General features: G+C 42.2%; 2 protein-coding genes across 9 annotated transcripts in view; both read left to right on the forward strand.

Moving 5' to 3' along the window:
• The window catches only part of hells (helicase, lymphoid specific), a 62,421-nt gene extending 58,509 nt beyond the window's left edge, over positions 1-3,912 (forward strand). For all 6 annotated transcript variants that reach the window (XM_073027189.1, XM_073027187.1, XM_073027183.1 and 3 more), the window contains exon 22: positions 2,363-3,912. In XM_073027189.1, the coding sequence (XP_072883290.1) occupies positions 2,363-2,463 (101 nt within the window). In that variant the 3' untranslated portion in view covers positions 2,464-3,912. The remainder of the gene's footprint in view (positions 1-2,362) is intronic.
• A 7,973-nt stretch (positions 3,913-11,885) lies between these two features.
• Positions 11,886-15,530, forward strand: LOC140715262 (neuropeptide Y receptor type 4-2-like). Of its 3 annotated transcripts, none has more exons than XM_073027193.1 (3): positions 11,886-11,938; positions 12,317-12,541; positions 13,426-15,530. In XM_073027193.1, exon 3 carries the CDS (start codon positions 13,569-13,571, stop codon positions 14,682-14,684), a length of 1,116 nt encoding a protein of 371 aa, XP_072883294.1. In that variant the 5' UTR covers positions 11,886-11,938; positions 12,317-12,541; positions 13,426-13,568; the 3' UTR covers positions 14,685-15,530. The 3 variants fall into 3 exon arrangements, with proteins under 3 accessions (XP_072883294.1, XP_072883295.1, XP_072883293.1); XM_073027194.1 differs by lacking the exon at positions 11,886-11,938 and adding an exon at positions 12,085-12,160; XM_073027192.1 differs by lacking the exon at positions 11,886-11,938 and having other exon boundaries at positions 12,093-12,541.
• Positions 15,531-18,905: the final 3,375 nt, after the last annotated feature.

The raw sequence follows: 18,905 nt of genomic DNA on the forward strand, positions 1-18,905 counted from the left end.
GGAGAAATTTGAAATCTAGCAATAGGGTGATGAGCAGATAGGGCATCTTTTACTTCTGAGTGGCAGATGCTGTTTTTCTTATCATAAACATGTGCATTGTGGAGGATCACAGTTGGCCCAAGAGATCATTGAACCAGTTCATTCTTGAGATACAAACAGATGTTTAAAGATTTCAGCAACATGCAAGTTGTGGTGGGACAGGTAAAAATGGGCAGCTTGGGATCGAGCAAGTCTGTGTTTAGAGGGCCAGGATAAATAGCATGGTTATGAATTATTTTGGTTTCAGTTTGTTTGCTTGAAAGAGGGTTCGAATTGGTGGTCAAGGACAGGATTTGTAGCAGGAACTAAAGGTGGCAGCTGTAATCATTGAGTATTTGGCTGAAGGATAATTCTGCTTTTCAAATATTAGACATTAGGCAAGCTGTGTTAGTTGGCAGATGTGCCGAGGGAGCTGGCAGTGAGCTAAACCTGAGATTCTTCAAATGCTAGAAATCTAGAGTAACACACAATATGCTGGAGGAACTCAGCAGACCAGGTAGAATCTATGGAAGGGAATAATTTAATTGACTGTTTATTACCTGCCTTGGATGCTTCCTGACCTGCTGAGTTCCTCCAGCATTGTGTTGTGAGCTAAGCCAGCTGTTGTCTGTACGCAAGTGGAGTCTGCCCTTCTTGTACTGAAGGGCAGCATGTATGTGAAAATGTACAAGGAGGTCGAGGATACACTAGAGGACAGAGAAATTAGTGATAACTTCGGTTAAGATACGTTTAGGTTGGAACTAGCTTAGGACAATCTGACCCAGATGAGTGGTGATGGTGGAGATGAGTTTGGATGGGGAAAGGGTTGTTTCTTTTGAGTAAGTTCGGTATGGGCCCCCATAATCCTAAGAACTTCCTACAGAGGCACAATTGAGAGCATCCTGACTGGCTGCATTACTGCCTGGTTTGGGAACTGTACCTCCCTTAATCGCAGGATTCTACAGAGAGTGGAGTGGACTACTCAGTGCATCTGTATCTCCCAATGTCCCATGCTTCAGGACATGTACAAAGACAGGTGTGAGGAAAAGGGCCTGAAGGATCAGTGGGAATCGGAGTCACCTCAACCACCATCTATTCTAGCTGCTACCGTCCGGGAAATGGTGCTGTAGCATAAAAGCCAGGACCAACAAGCTCCAGGACAGACAGCTTCTTCCACCAGACCATCAGAATGATTAACTCACGCTGATTTGAGTGTGTTTCTATGTTACATTGACTGTTCTATTTATTATAAATTATTATTACTATGATTGCACATTTAGACAGAAATGTAACATGAAGATTTTTATTCCTCATGTATGTGAAGGATGTAAGAAATAAAGTCAATTCAAATTCAAATCAAATTCTAAAAAAAATCTAACTTTAAATGATTTAAGTAGATTCTCGCATATCCTTGGTGATCTACTGTTCCTAGTTTGTCACCATTAGAAAATTCCCCAGTTATTTTTCCAGTATTTGAAGGCAAAAATGTTAAAGCAGTTTGAAAAAGATAAGGGATAGAGAGAAGCAATGATGGTATTTGGTATAAAATGGGGAGCAAATTTGAATGGAAGCATGGCCTTCTATATTGTACCTTCTATAGATGTTTGGATAGTTTATTGACTGGCTGCATCACAGCCTGCTATAAAAACACCAATGCCCTTGAATTAAAAAATACTACAAAAAATAGTGGATATGGCCCAGTCCATGCCGGGAAAAGCCCTCCCCACCATTGAGCACATCTACACAAACGAAAGCAGCATCCATCATTAAGACCTCCCACCACCCAGGTCATGATTTTCTCACTGTTGCTGTCGGTAAGAAGGTACAGGGACCTCAGGACTCTCACTGCCAGGTTCAGGAACAGTTATTACCCTTCAAATATCAGGTGTTTGAACCAGAGGGGATAACTTCATTCAGCTTCACCTGCCCCGTCACTGAACGGTTCCCGCAACCTGTGGACTCACTTTAAAGGATTCTTCACCTCATGTTCTTGTTATTCATTGTTTTTATTTTTTTTTTGTATTTGCACAGTTTGTTGTCTTTTGAACACTGGTGGTCTGCGTTGCTGGTGCCGCCTTTCATTGATTCTATTTTGGTTATTGAGTATGCCCGTGTGCAAATGAATCTCTGTTGTATATGGTGACGTATATGTACGTTATTTATTTTGTATCAGTTAGTAGGGTAACTGGGAAGAGGAAACCAATATCTACCAACTGGAAACCATTTTCTGTAACAGGATAGGGTAACATTGCATGGAAGATGTTAGATTTCCTTGTTGAACTTCTGAAATGTCTTCAGCTTTTTTGAGCTTTTGATAATGTGAGGAATCTTTGCTTTCTTGCAGAACAAACAAAGAAACAGAATTCAAGGATCAAAAGCCAGACAGACAAAGTCTTCAAAGTACTTGACAATGATGAGGCAAATGCAGAAATCCAGCTATGTTGACTGAGAGATGTGGCAGGCCACATCTCTGCAGTCCGGTGTTAGCTACTCCTGGGGAGAACAGTTTCCAAAAGTTCCTCAATTTGTTTTTGTCGCTTTCCAAACTGCATCCTTAGGGTTATTGATCTGACATGATTTCCTGTTTTAAAGATGGTTAAACTGGGGCTCTTTCTTGAAATGTGCTTTTGTTTAGCACAGTAGACTACAGGTGCAATTTTTTTTTCAATTTTGAGATTTATTGCTGCCTAAAATGTGAATAATAGGTTGACTTCAAATTTTTGACCCTTGTGCAGGTGAAATGAGAGAATAAAGAGTATTTTTTTTCTTTACCTGTACACTTTAGTTTATTAGTATGTGGTGGGGGGGAGTGTTCTTCCCTACCACAATATTTGCACACTTATTGTCTCAGCAGAGTTCCTGTTGAAAAGAATCGGGAAGTTAACGTTCTACCATGTTGTGAGATTGCTGGGAACACCACTATGTGCCTTCTGTGGTATCTAGTACCAGTCGGTGTTAGAAGATCTGACTATGTGTCAATGAATGTTTGAGTTTTATCTTCCTTGCTTATTAAGGGCAAATTGTAATCCACCAGTTTTATTTTGAAAGAGATGGTGTCAGTCGGTCTGGCTTCCCTCTTCCCTCTACCCTTTTGTCTAACAGAAAATTCCCAGAGCACAGTTTTCCCCTCCTTTTGCTCAAGGCTAATGATGGTGAAATTTAAGAAGCTGACGATTGCCAAGTTTTTTTTTGTTCCTCTTCCTTTCTCTGCCCCACCCCGGATATTCCTTTGAGTCAAGACCAGTTGTTGTTTAATTTGATCATTGCTCTGGGGTGGGGAGCTTTTTGCTCACCCAAGTGGTTATTGTTTTAGTTTGAAAGCCTTTAGATAAAAGTTGCGATGGAAACGTTAACGAGCACTGCCTTCCGCACCTGTGCTCTTTTTGGAGCATTTTGTATCTAGGGGCTGCAGAGGAGGGTAGTGATAAATTACCTCCTTTCATTCTGGATCATGCAATCCAGCTATTGGAGCAGTTAGTGCAGATTTTTACTTTGTAGACGTTGAACTGAAAAGAATGAAAGGCTGGTTAGTGGTGATTTTGTAGCAAAATTAAGAAGTTAAACATCTGAAAATTATTTCCTTGGACGAGTTTCTTGTTTTCATTTTGGGTAATAGCACAGGAGTTAAACAAATACAAATAGAAGCTACCTGATGAAAAGATTTAGCCCCTGTGCACTGCGATTCTAGTTGGTTGATTAGGGGAGGCTTGGTATAGATAGATGCCTAACACTGCAGATACATGACTGGTCGTGCTTTTAAAAAAAAAAGTGGGACCTTAAAAGGTTCAGCATTGTGGGATACTTCCTTCCAACTTCAATCCCTATTCTGTGTTAAATGCTCTTGTATAAATGTACAAAAAATGGATTTTATTAGAAATAAAAGTTTAAAAATTTGGTTATTGGGCTGTTTTTTTCCCATTTTGCAAACCCAGTTTCATAGGTGTGTTATAATCAAGCCTACATCTAAACTGTGGAGAATTCAGTGGATTTAAAAAACCCCACCTGTTTTAATCAAATTATCACACTTGGTCAAAGGGAGATCTGCATTTTCAACAAACAAGCATTTTCCTTTCTGTAAAAATGCCATTCCCTTCTCTCAGTTTCTTCTGCATCTGTTTCTGGGATGTAGCTTTCCGTTCCAGGACATCAGATGGTCTCCTTCAAAGAACGGGGTTTCCCTTCCTCCAGCTTTCACGCTGCCCTCACCTGCATCCCCTCCATTTCCCGAACGTTCTTCCCACAATCTTAACAGTGATGAGCCCCTCTTGACCTTACCTACCACCCCATGAGCCTCTGTATCCAACATTCATGTCCCTTAATATTCCTTCCAGGTGAGGCAACGCTTCACTTGCGAATCTGCTAAGGTCGTCTAATGGGTCGTCTAGGTCGACAATGCAGCATCCACTACACGGGTGAGATCTATTGTATGTTGTGGGGCTTTTTCATCAAGCACCTCCACACCATCCACCAAAACTGCAATTTCGGTGGCTAAGCATTTTAATTACCATTCCCATTTCACAATGTTGGTCCATGGACTCCTTGTGCCCCATGACAAGGCCACCCTCGGGGTGACGTCGCAAAACCTTGTATCATGTCTGGGTAGCTTCCAGCCTGATGGCATGAATATCAATTCTTTATATCTGAAAAAGGAAAATGATTTCCTTCCCCCACCCCTCTTCAATCTCCCCGTCTGGCCTCTTACTATTTCTCACCTGCCTTTCTCCTATTGTCCACGTTCCTCTTGATCCCTTCCTCTCCAGCCCTTTACTACCCACCTGGCTTCACCTATATCACCTTCTGAGCTATCTTTCCCCTTCCTAACCCCCACCTTTTTGTTCTAGTGTCTTCCCCATTCCTTTCTAGTTCTGAGGAAGGGTCTAAGCCTGAAACATCAACTGTTTATTCATTTCCATAGATGCTGCCTGTCCTGCTGAGTTCCTCCAGCATTTTGTGTGCTGCTTTGGATTTCAAGCATCTGCAGAATTTCTTGTGTTTATGATTTTCTCTTGTTTCTTTTTCTGCCCCCTTTTTTCTGAATCCCTTGATCTCTTTATCGAACAACTATTACTGTTTATCACTTGGTCTTGTTTAATGTACCCCTCTGTCCTACACAATTGTCACCATTATAAGATGGCGTTTTTTTAAACATAAGGAGAAACATGTTTGGCCTTTTGTCCTTGCAATTTTGTAAAGAAACAAGTGAAGTTTTTGGGGGCTACATTTATGTATAAATACACTAATTTGTGCACAATAATTCTTCACAAAGCCAAAAAATGTTTAGGCAATGCAGTGTTCCCCAGGAATAGCAATGCAGGGCTTTTATATTCATTGAATGTCAAGATTGTGTTTAATGACATGGCTGAAAGGTAGCTTATTGACAATGTGGAGCCACGCTGTAGGTTGTGCTGCAAGTTTTATCATGGGATCTGATCACGTTTGATAGACGAGAGCTACCACTGAAACCACGTGGGTCCTGTAAGGTCCAGAACTGCAGTTAGATAGAACTAAGCTCTTCTGAATTGTTGGCAAGGTTGAGTCATAAAGAATTAGAACATAAAAGGCTACTGGTTCTTTGGCCCATGATGTGCTGACCTTTCAAAATCTTACATAGAAATCTGTTTTTCTTTCACCCATATGCCTAAGAGTTTTTTGATGTCCTTTAAGTATCTGCCTCTACTACCACTACTGGCAGGACGTTCACACCCATCACTCTAAAGCAGGGGTGTCAAACTCATTTTAGGTCACGGGCCGGATTGAGCAAAATGTAGCTTCATGCGGGCCGGATCAGTCAGACGCGTGCGAACACAGCTTTCGTTGCCTCCGTTTTTTCAGCCTGCTCTCATGTGTCTCAGTCTCTGCTATAACTACAAAGTGTTTCACTTTACAAATTCCGTTTATGAAGAAGACTGCCGAATAAACACTAAAAACCCTGAAAACCTGGTACCTGAATAAACTCAGCATTAGCCGTATCATACGCCATGGGCACTTCGATTACTGGGGCCAGCTTTAATAGTAATTAGATATTATCTCGCGGGCCAAAGATAATTCCACCGCGGGCCGGATTTGGCCCGCGGGCCTTGAGTTTGACATATATGCTCTAAAGCAAAAACTTACCTCTAACATTCTCCCTATACAATATTAGCCACTTCTACACGGAGGAAAAAGAGTTGCTGGCTATCCACTCTTTCTACGCCTCTTATCCTGTACACCTCTATCAGAGATGCAACTCAAAGGCCAGTAAGAATACCTGGGCCTTGATTTAGGATATTGGAGAGGGCATGCTGGATTGGAGACACTGATTTGGCATTATGGGTGTACTGTGATAAGGTGACATACTTTGTGCTAAATTTGTGCTATTCATCTCAACCCTGTGACATCATTCTGGCTGACATACATTTCTTTGCCTGCCTTTTCTTGATAATTCTAACACTCGTGTGAAAAAAATCAATCATCTGAGCAACCACAGCCCTTCAGATTTCCCACCACTGTCCGTAAGGAATTTGTATGTTCTCCCTATGGCTGCATGGGTTTCCTCTGGGTGCTCTAGTTTCCTCCCACAGTCCAAAGACCTACTGTTTGGAAGGTTAATTGGTCATTGTAAATTGTCCCATGATTAGGCTAGGATTAAATCAGGGAATCACTGGGTGGCGTGGCTGGAAGGGCCTATTCCGTGCTCTATATCAATAAATAAATGAAGCTCCATTTCCTCTGGAAAGATGTATCCTGCTTTCCCCCCTCAAGTGGACTAGCTACATAATAGAAAAACTTGAACTACAGTTGCTGGAATCTGAAAGAAAATATGAAATGCTCGGTAAGAGGCATATGTGGAAGGACAAGCTGTTAACAATTCAGGTCAAAGGTCTGTGACAAAGGATCCTGGATCTGAGATATTAGAAAGTCAGGCAGCACAATGGAAACAGTTTGCAGCATTTTGTTAATGTAGTTACATCACATAATTAGATATCCCCTCCAAAGCAGGGGAAAAATTCGTTCGATTCCGTTTATCCAGAAACTGAAAAGTCCACAGAAAGTGGTGGATACAGCTGAGTCCATCACAGGCAAAACCCTCCCTACCATTGAGTATATTTACAGAGTGCTGCCCTAAGAAAGCAGCATCCATTATCAAGGAACCCCACCATCCATTTAGCATCTCTTGCTACTACCATCAGGCAGGAAGTACATGAGCCTTGGGTCCCATGTAATCAGGTTCAGAGAGAGTTATTAGGCCTCAACCATCAGGCTCCTGAACTGGCATAGATAACTTCACTCACTACAACTCTGATCTGGTTCCACAACCTACAGGCTTACTTGCAAGGACTCAACAACTGGTGTTCTCAGTATTATTTATTCTTATTTACACAGTTTGTCTTTGTGTTTCTTTACTTTCATGTAGATGTCTGCAAGAAAATTAACATGGAAACGTATTGTTACGTACCCCGTAACTGGGTCACTTACCAGCAAAGATAGAGAGGTCCGTTGAAGTCTGATGGTACTATTTTTTAAAGTATTTATTGATAAAGGGGCACAAAAATAAGATTAATGCAAAACAGACAGATAATATACTTCGTCAATACTACATCTAAAAGCGCGGGTATAGTAATAATAAGAAATAGCTCTATCGTTGTCTAGGGGGTAATGTATTGTCCAATAGAAATATAAAAGTCACTGTTATTCAAGCTGCAGCTCTTTGGGTGGGTTGGAGAGAAAGGCGGGTTAAAACTTGCCCGTTCCTTTTATGATGTCAATCCTTCGAAGTTCGTTGGGGGTCGAGTTCCCCGTTGTCAGCTAAAAGCCGTTTTCCGTGTTACTAGCCACCAGTCCTAGGCAACAGAACTGAACGCACGTGGCCTCCTTCGAATGTCTTCCCGCTATCACGGGAGCGATAGTGTTTCTTCTGGTGCGTCTGAAGGGGCTGTTCCTACAGACCCTCTTTTATCCTGACTCACAGGGTCGAAGATGTCAATCAGGTTGGGGTGATGCAATCTCTTTATCACCTAGCCCACTTTGCCTGAGGGCGTCCACGTAGTATAGTATGTCAATCCACAAAGGTGTCTCCAAGAGACAATGGCCATGTCCCGTAGTTTTACATCGCCGGGGAACGAGGCATTCTGCACGTCTCTCTCATTTCCTGGGTCCCCTGACCCAACCCAATAGTGATCTTGCGATTTTCACAAAGGAGGGGGCTGCAGGCATAACAATATATAAACTTTGATAATAAATTGACTTTGATGTCAAAAACATACCACTAATTTGTACTTGAATGTTGCCCTGACGTCTTGGTGACTGCACTCACCACTTCTGAAGGCCAGCCTGCTTTTCCCTTGACACAATAGACTGCAGATGCTGGAATCTGGAGCAAAAATACAAACCGTTAGAGAAAAGCAGAATCTGTGGGGAGCGGAATTGTCAATGTATTTGGTTGATCCTTCGTCAGCTTTGAAGGTCAGTGCTACAACATGAAGTACATAACATTCACTTGATGGACTATGGACATGTTGATGCAATATGTTTAAGAGTGGAGTAAGGATTAATAATTTATCTTTGCCTAATAAATATCAGCCTGCAGGTGACATTTTCCATTCATAGGATGCCAAGTAGCACTTTAGAAACTTATATCAGCCTGTACTTGTATCAGTACAGTCACTGTGCCAACAGTGAAGAGATGGTTCCTGAGTCTGTGCCAACCATTAGTCACTCATTTTTATTGTCCCTGCATTCCCATTAACCTCTCCACCCCCAGGTGCTTCCAATTGTCTGCATATTAATGGAAATTTATTGTGGTCAATTGCATGCATATCAAATCTTTGGATTGTTGGAAGGAAACTCATGTAACAGCAAGGAGAATGTGCAAATTCCTCACACATTGCATGGTGTCACTAGATCTGTGAGTAGCAGCTCTGCTAATTGCATATAGTGTGCTGTTCTATAGTTGCCAAGAAAATTTTCAACAACATCCTTGAACACCTTCGATGTGATTTTCGCCAGATCCACTAGCAGTTCTTCAAATTGCCTGTCATTGATGATCTATTTGATTTGTGGACCAACAAAATTCCTTCCTTAATCTTGGCATCAGTTATTCTAACTTGAATTATGAACTGAAATAACAAATATAGGTGATTTTTAATAAAGGTGCATGATAGGGAAATTTCATGATCAGCAGCCCAAAATCCATAAGATACACTCAAAAGTATTCAGGAAGCAAAATCTTTGGTTCCATCTTTCCAGGCTGGCTATGAAATCTGACCATTCCAGCTACAATTAATAGTTTTATTTGCCCAGGATTACGGTGAAACCTGTCAAGGTCACAGTACTTCTGGTTGAATTTTTTTTAGAGGGGGCAAAGGGTTCACATTGGGGTATAAGAGGGTACAGGGATTTACCAGATGCTGTCCGGATTAGAAATCATGTCTTATGAGGATAGGTTGAGAGAGCTAGGAGGAAAGGAGGATGAGAGTTAGTTGACTCGATAGAGGTGCTTAAGATGATAAGAGACATAGATTGAGTGGATTTCCCAGGGCACAAAGCTAATTGGAATAGAGCATGTGGTGGCAGTGGGTGTGTAGTGTGTGTGTGTGTGTGTGTGTGTGTGGGGGGGAGAGATGTTGGAGGTAAGCTTTTTACTGAGAGTGGTGCACATGTGGAATGTGCTGCCAAGGTTAGTGGTTGAGGCACATCCATAAGGGACATTTAAGAAACTCTTAGATAGGCACATGGATGATAGAAACATGGAGGGCTATGTGGTAGGGAAGACTTAGTTAGATCTTAGAGAAGGTTAAAAGATCAGCTCAACATCGTGGGCCAAAGAGCCTGTACTGTGCTGTAAAGTTCAATGTTCTATGAAAAGTGTAGCGGTAGAACAATTAAATTATAGATTGATGAATCATTAGGAAACAGTTGTGTTAAGGGGATGAAATGGTGTGTCTTAGTGGGGAATTTTCCTCTAGATTCTAATTCACCTGTTTTACCAGGGGCAATCTGGTAAGTATTGCCTTTATATTGTGGGCAATTGCACTTGCCTCACCTGGAATTAGCCCCAAGCTTGACCAAGACAGCTATATGATGTCGAGGCAAGTGACCCTATCAAAAACCAAACTGAACACTCTTGAGCAGGTATGGTGAGAAAATGTTGCTTGAAGATGCTGTTGATGGCACTTTCCATCACTTTGGTAGTTGGAGAGTTGGCTGATGGAATGAGGCCAAGATGCAAGGGGAAGATATTCTCCTTCTCCTGGCAGCAAAATAATGGTTTCAGAGTTATAGCTGGAGATGTAATTAGTTCTGGACACCAAATTTTCCACATTGCCATCTGCTATTGTCAGCTTTCTTGGTACTTACTGCTGTCATTGCATGAGACTTATTTCTTGAACTAGGGCGAGCCCTACCCCTCTGCTTAAACCAATGTGATTGTGAGATGACAGGGCTCTGTAGAAAGTAGGCAGCTTCTGTTCTGCATGTATCCAGATTTATGTTGTAGCTTCTAGGTGGAATTTCATTGTTTGTTATATTGTTACCTGTATCTCTTCCATCCTCTCCATACTTGGGTGTCCCTGTGGCTTGCTGTAATAATAGAATGAGAGTTGTGCAGAAGCTTAAGGGTACAAACTGTGTTGAAATCCAAACGCCCTCTGCTGGTTACAGTGGCTCATTAGCTCTTCAACTTCAAGCTGCAAGATTGAAGGCAGATTGGGGGAAAGAGCAAAGAAGCAACAAGATTGTCCTAAATCCATTTAACATGTTGGTACTCTCATGGGCTGACCCTTGGGATCCAAAAATGAAAGCAAGTTGGCCTGCTCGTGTGGACTCTGAGCTGGCTAGTGAGGACAATGGAGTTCAGTAGACTCCACCATGGATGGGAGCAGAGGGGTGCTCGACTGGGCAGGTGGGTAGTTTGCAAAGTGGTTGCTGCATCCCCTTACTAATACTGGGCTTCTGTGTGAATGGATTATTCTCAATGCCATCCCAAGCTCATTGTTGTGGGACAGGGATTTCTTAGAGAAGGGGCACAAAACTGCTCTCAATACTCCAAGTGAGGTCTGACCATTGCCTTATAAAGCCTCAGCATTACATCCTTGCTCTTATATTCTAGTCCTCTCAAAGTGAATGCTAACATTGCATTTGCCTTCCAAACCACTGACTCAACCTGCACGTTAACCTTTAGGGAATCCTGCACAAGTTCTCCCAAGCCTTTGCACCCTGATTTAAAAAAAAATTCTTCCCATTTAGAAAATAGTCTATGCCCTTTATTCCTTCTACCAGAACGCATGACCATACATTTTCCTACACTATATTCAATCTGCTACTTCTTTGCCCTTTCTCCCAATCTGCCTTAGGTCCTTCTGCTTTCTCAACACTACCTGACACTCTACCTATGTTCATATGGTCCACAAACTTGGCCACAGAACCATCAATTTCTTCATCCAAATCATTGACATGTAACGTGAAAAGAAGCAGTTCCAAGACTGAACCCTGCGGAACAGCCAAAAATGGCCCCCTTTAATCCCACTCTTTGCCTCCTGCCAATTAACTAAACCTCTATCAATGACGGTATCGTTCTTGTAATACCATGGGCTCTTATCTTGTGTGGCACCATATCAGCTCTCCTAAGGCTGGTTATAAAGCGAACCCACATCTCCCAGTGCTGGTAATACAGAGAATTCACCTCTCCCATCGCTGGTAATCTAGTGAAATCAGCTCTCCTAATGCTGGTTATAAAGTGAACCCACCTCTCCCAGTTTTAGTAAACACAGTGACCCCCCCCCCCCAATTCTCCCGGTGCTGATAATACAGCTCGTTCCACTTAGTGCAGATTTGCCCTATTCTCAGCCCGCCTTCCCGACAGTCTCACCGCACACTGTATCTAGTTCTATACAGACTGCCCCATCCTCAGCCCAATCTGTCTGGTTCCCATCCCCTTGCCAGAGTGAGTATGTTCTTACTAATCTAACACTTTTTCTTATTAACCGATAAATTTGACTTTGAATTAAAATCCGCCTCTTTCAACAACAATTTTCCCTACCACCCAACCAAGAAACAGCGGTAACAGCTCGGTCCCTTTAATAAAGCAGAACTCTTCACTGCAGACAGCTCCGTCGGTTCGGGGTTTTACACGTCTCAGTTTGGAGAAAGGAACGCAAAAGGCATGGTGAGATTTAAAAAAAAAAGTTTCCCGATGGTTATGTCATTTTATTTTTCAATTGCGTTTTCCTAGCGTCAAGTAGAATTGGGAAGAAGTGTGGTAGGTTTAGATCTCTGAGAAGATTGATTCGACCGTAAAAACGGAATTCATTTTCTGTCTTAGCATCCCGAGAGAGGGCGATCGCATTTTCCACACACCCAACCCTCACGGTCGATTGAACAGTATTTAAACAGCGCCCTTACAGCGTCGAATTAAAAAAACCCTTTCAACCCAGCGCTGTATCCCGCACTGAAAAGCACCTGAACAGAACGGAAAACGGAATACCATCTATCAGCGTCCTATCCCGGAGAGGACCTTCCCTCCAAACCAAAACTTGTGCTTTACCAGGTAAGCGTTACGGATGAAACGTGTAACAATGCAGAAATAGATCAAAACCCGCGCCGCCACTGATCAAATCCTCATGACAGTAACACAATTACCAGCCAGTGGGTTCTGTGATAGAGATAATAAAAAAAACAAAAGGCGGAGCAGAGAGAGAGAGGAATATTGCATCTGAGGCACTGGGTGGCGAGTTTAATAATTCAGGAGCAGTGCTCTATGTTAACCAGTTTGCGGAGAAGTGGCTTTTATTATAATCGCAGAGCCGAGAGGGGCGGGTTCTCTAAATAATTAGCAATAAAAGAGATGGGTGTATTGTATTACCAACGGCACGAAAGGTTGATATACATATTCCCAGAGCCAGGAGTGCAAGAGAGAGGTGGCTTCACCAGCCTTAGCAGAGCTGATTTCACTGTTTTGCCAGCGCTGGGAGAGGTGGGTTCACTGTATCACCAGCGCTGGGAGAGGTGGGTTCACTGTATCACCAGCGCTGGGAGATGTGGATTCAGCGTATTAACCGACATTAGGAGAGGTGGATTCACTATATTAACATCGCTGGAAAGGTGGGATCACTGTATTAACCAGAACTGGGAGATGTGGGTTCAGGGTATTACCAGCACTGGGAGAATTGGGTTCACTGGAAGCTAGATCTGAGACAGGTGGATTTGCAACATTATCAGATATGATACTTGATTAAGCTTCAAACTGTGTCCACATTGCATCAAAAAAAATTCAGTAATTTTGCTCAGTATACACTTGAGCTGAAGATTGCATTTGCTCTTACCAGGATGAAGTCCAGCCTGTCTAATCTGTGCTTTTCAATCTGGATAATTCACTAATAGAATTGTTCTTTGCCTAAACAGTTTTTATTTTGTATTTTTCTCCCCCAACAGATGTTTCCATCGGCCATGTTGTTTGCATCCCACTTTCTCATTGATTTGAAGATGAAATCAAATTGCAGCTTTAATCTGCAACCATCAGAGTTCCTTGTGTATTTGTGAGTAATGAAACTTTAGCTAGAAACTGGAGCTGCCCCATGGATGATGGTCGCATTCACCCGTCTGATAACTGTTCCCTCCCCTTCAATATATCGGCCTGGGACTTCCCTGACTTTGGGAACCCCTGCCCAATGTCAGCAGCCCTCACCAGTTTCCTAGTGGTCTCCTACTGCGCTGTCATGGTGTTTGGATTACTGGGAAACATTTGCTTAATTTGTGTGATCGCCAAGCAGAAGGGGAAATCTAATGTAACCAACATGTTCATTGCCAACCTATCCTTTGCTGATATCATGATTTGTGTTTTCTGCCTCCCTTTTACAATCGTCTACACCCTGATGGACTACTGGATCTTTGGTGAAGTTTTGTGCAAGATGATCCCCTTCGTCCAGTGCCTGTCAGTGACAGTGTCCATTCTCTCTTTGGTCATGATAGCTCTGGAAAGGCATCAGCTTATTATAAACCCTACAGGATGGAAGCCAAGTGTCACCCAAGCTTATCTTAGCATACTAGCCATCTGGATGCTGGCCTGCTTCATCTCTTTGCCTTTTGTGATTTTTCATGTTTTAACAAGTGAGCCTTTGATGGACCTCCCTGCTCCCATAGCACCGTTGGCCACGGAGGCGATTTGCATGGAATCATGGCCAACCAGACAACAAAAGCTGATATACATGACTTGGCTCTTTGCTTTCCAATACTGTGCACCCCTTGTTTTCATTGCAGTGTGCTATGGCAGGATATACATGAGAATAAGGACAAGGAAGGACTTAATGGACAAAGTTGTTGAAGATAAGTCCAGACTGACAAAGGGCAGAAGGATAACCGTGATACTTAGTCTATTGATTCTTGTGTTTGGACTTTGCTGGTTACCTTTAAGCGTATTCAATCTCATTGCAGACTGGGACCTGGAGGCAATGATGCATTGTGATCACAATCTCATCTTTTCCCTCTGCCACTTGGCTGGAATGGCTTCCACTTGCATCAATCCTATCATCTACGGCTTCCTGAATAATAACTTCAAAAAGGAGCTCTGGGCTGTCGTCGTTCACTGTGAATGGAGTAGGCAGGAGGACTGTGAACACTTTCCATTGTCCACCATGAATACAGAACTTTCTAAAACTTCTCTGCGACTGAGTTGTAGGAATACTATGTCATAATTAGGAACTAGACATCTTCCCAGTTTAATAGGCAAAAGCATGCTGCCCAATAAAGAAATATTTCAGACTTTGGAATTTTCCAAATAAACTTTGTATTTATCACTGTTTAATTTTATTCCCCATCTGATTTGAGTTATTTCTAATATTATTGTTATATGGCAAGAAAATGTTTCAATCAGTTTCCCATTCCAACCCTAATATAAATTATAAATTTCTTGTCAGTTAATCATGCCACACCATAGTTACTCGAACATCTTAGATTATGTTATAAATAAGGTAGGTTAATAACCTTCCTCAGCAAAATTTAGGATCAAAATTCCACTTGTCAAAACATGGAACCATTTATCACTGAGATTCTCTGGTGCCTTGTTAAAATAGTCTTCAGCTTTGCCTGTGAAGTACAGTTCTTTGTTCAAACAGATTGGTAACGTACAGTACTCATTTTTTTCTGAAAAGTTCGCTAAGTGACGTGTGATTCAGCCACTTATGGATTCTGTCAATAGTTGTACTGTTTATGACAAAATGGTTTGCTCTATTTTACATTGCTCTCATTTTGTAATGCTTAAGAGAAAATGTTAAGATGAAACAAAAGCTGTTTTTGACCTACGGCAATAAATTGCTAACGTATTGAAACACAGCAGTTGTTTGTCAGAAGCAAGGCACTTACAGTATGTTATATTGTTAAACACTAGGAAGAGTACACTTCTGTGGTACAGGACTGGTCAAATTTGTGCGTTGCTGCTGACTTCCTATTTCCCTGACAACATACCTATGTATTGTGCAGAGAATAGTACTTAATGTAATCTTATGTAATCTCACAAATTTAAACACTTAATAAATTGAATGTTTGCCTGCCATTTCTCTGAGACGTTCAGATCACAAAACCCAGCAAGGAAATTTTGATAGTGTTACTTCTCTTAAAACCATCCCGCGTGGCTACGTTTGAGTCACCAGGTGTCGTTTTGATACTAACACAACCTGTCATTCCTCTTGTGCTCAAAGTGGCTTTGACCTCCTGCTGAGAAAGACCTCGTTAGTTCCATGAGTCAGGGGGAATTACCACAGAATCTCTGCGGAATTTGATTCCAATCTTCTTATGCTCCTTTGATTTGTGTAGCACCTTCGGAGTGGGAAGGGAATTGCAAAACTGAGGGGGTGCGTAGGTGAAGGAAGACACGTCTGCTAAGATTGGAGTGAAGAATGTCGGGGCAAAAATTGGAGTAATGCAGAGTCCTGCGATATGGTAGGAGAAGAGTGCAAGCTCGGTGCGACTAGGTACAGGTAAGTGGGCAACAAAGTTAGTTCAGAAGGAAATGAAGTGGAATGTATATCATTCATATTCCTGTAACAAATACCATTCTCTGAAGGTCAATAATATTCTCAATGCAGGAGCATTGTTTGAGATGTCTATACATCATTTAACTTCTACAGCGTGAGTGGTACTTAGAGTTGTTTCTTCAAAAAAAATCAGATGACAAACAATAGGCTTCTCTGAGATTTCATACAGAGAAGAGAGTGGAATCCATAGATAGAGGAGCAGGCAGGATATTCTGTTGTCATGAAAAAGACACCCGGATAGTATGTCGCCTCCTAAGTGCCAGAGTCGGCGATGTCATAGATCAGTTCCACAGAATTCTAAAGGGTGAAAGCTGGAAGTTGTGTTACTTATTGGTACCAATGACGTGGGTAGGAAAAGGGATCAGGACCTGAAGAGTGAATATTGGGAGTTAGGTAGAAAGCTAGTGGTGTTCCACAGGGATCATTATTGGGGCCGCTTCTTTTCATGTTATAGGTCATTGATTAGGATGATGGAATTGATGGCTTTGTGGCCAAGTTTGCAGATGATATGAGGGGCACGTAATGCTCAGGAAGCAGGAAATCTGCAGAAGGATTTAGACAGATTAGGAGAATGGGCAAAGAAGTGGCAGGTGGAATACAGTGTCGGGAAGTCTGTGATCGTGCACTTTGGTGGAAGGAATGAAAATGAAGACTATTTTCTAAATGGGAAGAAAATTCAGAAATCAGAAGTGCAAAGGCACTCCGGAGTCCTCTTGCAGGATTCCATAAAGGTTAACTTACAGGCTGTGTCAGTGGTAAAGAAGGCAAGTGCAATGTTCATATTAACTTCAGGAGGACTGGAGTATAAAAGCAAAGATGTAACGCTAAGGCTTTGCAAGGCATTGGTTAGATTGCACTTAGAATATTGTGAACAGTTTTGGAAAAGACGTGCTGGCATTGGAGAAGTTCTCACAAGAATGATTCCGGGAATGAAAGGATTAACATAAGAGGAGTGTTTGATGGCTCTGAGCCCGTGCTTGATGGAGTTTAGAAGAATGGGGATCTCATTGAAACCTATTAAACATTGAAAGGCCTAGATAGAGTGGTGGAGAGTTCAAGTTCAAGGTTAGTTATCATTCAACCATATATGAACATAGCCAAAAAAACAGAGTCCCTCTGGAGCCAAGGTACAAAGCACATCAACAACAGCACATAGCACATAGTACCAAGCACAAGGAGTTACGATTTCAGAAAAACATACAGTCACAAAGAAATTTTTTTTAAAAATCCCAAGTCCCTGAGTGACATGACTATAAATTGATGATTAAGTAGTCCTGGTCCAGCTTGTTCTTCCACTGAGCAAACACTGGAGGGCAGCATTGAACAAACGCCAGAGAGCGCACCAAGTGAACACTGGAAGGCAGCACTGAGCAAACACCAGAGGGCAGCACTGAGCGAACACGGGAAGGCAGCACCAAGCGAACACTGGAGGCTAGCACAGAGTAGATACTGGAGAGCAGCACCAATGGGTGGGGCCAGCTCCCAACCCCGTATGGATTCCAGTGCACCCAGAGTGGCTTAGTCTAGCACAGCTCCCCTGCCACCAGTCTTGCTAATGAACAAGTGAACTGAATCTGCAGTTTTCTATGTTAATAATGTCTAACAGGATATTGCGATCACAGAAAAATGTCTCAGGCAATCACTCACTCCACTTGTTGGACCACACACACATCGACAACACAACAATGGTATACAATAAGTCCAGCTCCATTGCTACTGAACAATACACCAATGGGGTAAACCTGCTGTACTTGATGCTCTTAATAGCCAGCAGTGTCTTGTGATTGTAACAAAGATGAACAAATACACAAGTGATTGGACCGAGAGTGGCCACTGTGCCTGAGTGTGCCATGATCTTACCGAATACTGAGAGGATGTTTCCTGTAGTGGGGGAGGCTAGGACCAGAGGGTGCAGCCTCAGAATAGAGAATTGTTCCTTTAGCACAGAGATGATGAAGAATTTCTTTAGCTTGTGGAATTAATTGCCACAGATGGCTGTGGAGGCCAAGTCATTAGGAATATTTACAGTGGAGTTTGATAGGTTCTTGATTAGTAAGGGCATCAAAGGTCATGGGGAGAAGGGAGGAGAATGGTGTGAAAGATAGTAAATCATCCATGATGGAATGGTGGAGCAGACTCAATGAGCTGAATAGCCTAATTCTGCTCTTCTGACTTATGGTCTTAAGATAGAACAGTACAGCAAGAGAACAGACCATTCAACCCACAATATCTGTGCTGTGCATGATGCCAAAAAATCCAACATGAAGGAATAATTACAACTAGAACATTCGAAGGATGTGAGTTTGTCTTATTGTGAACCAATTTCCTACTAATTGTTTCCTACCTATGGCAGTTGTTATATGAATGCATCCCTGCATTTCCCAGTCCATGTAGTATTCCCAAAGATTCCATACGAGTACCTGAATCAATGAAGAGCTTGTCCTGGCTAATCTTTTCTCTCAACACAACATAAATCTCAGTGAGGGGGCTGAAGACCTTATGACCATAAGGTATAGGAGCAGAATTAGGCCATTCAGCCCATCGAGTATACTCTGCCATTTCATTATGGCTAATCCCAAATCCCATTCAACCCCATACACCTGCCCTTATCCCTTGATGCCCCAACCAATCAGGAATCTATCGACTTCCACTTTAAATATTACCCTGGACTTGTCCTCCACTGCTGTCTGTGGCAGAGTATTCCATGGATTCACAGCTCTTCAGCTCAAAAAAGAATTGCAATGGGACTGATGAGATTGGTCTAGTGAATACAGGCATGGGTCCTAAGGACCAAATGGCTTCTTGTTTTGTAATATCTGTTGGATCTGGAGATGATTCTGTCCAGAAGGTTCTTTGGCAGTCAAGAATGAAGTGGACATCTTG

Source organism: Hemitrygon akajei, chromosome 23 (assembly GCF_048418815.1).
Source record: "Hemitrygon akajei chromosome 23, sHemAka1.3, whole genome shotgun sequence".
Taxonomy (NCBI): domain Eukaryota; kingdom Metazoa; phylum Chordata; class Chondrichthyes; order Myliobatiformes; family Dasyatidae; genus Hemitrygon; species Hemitrygon akajei.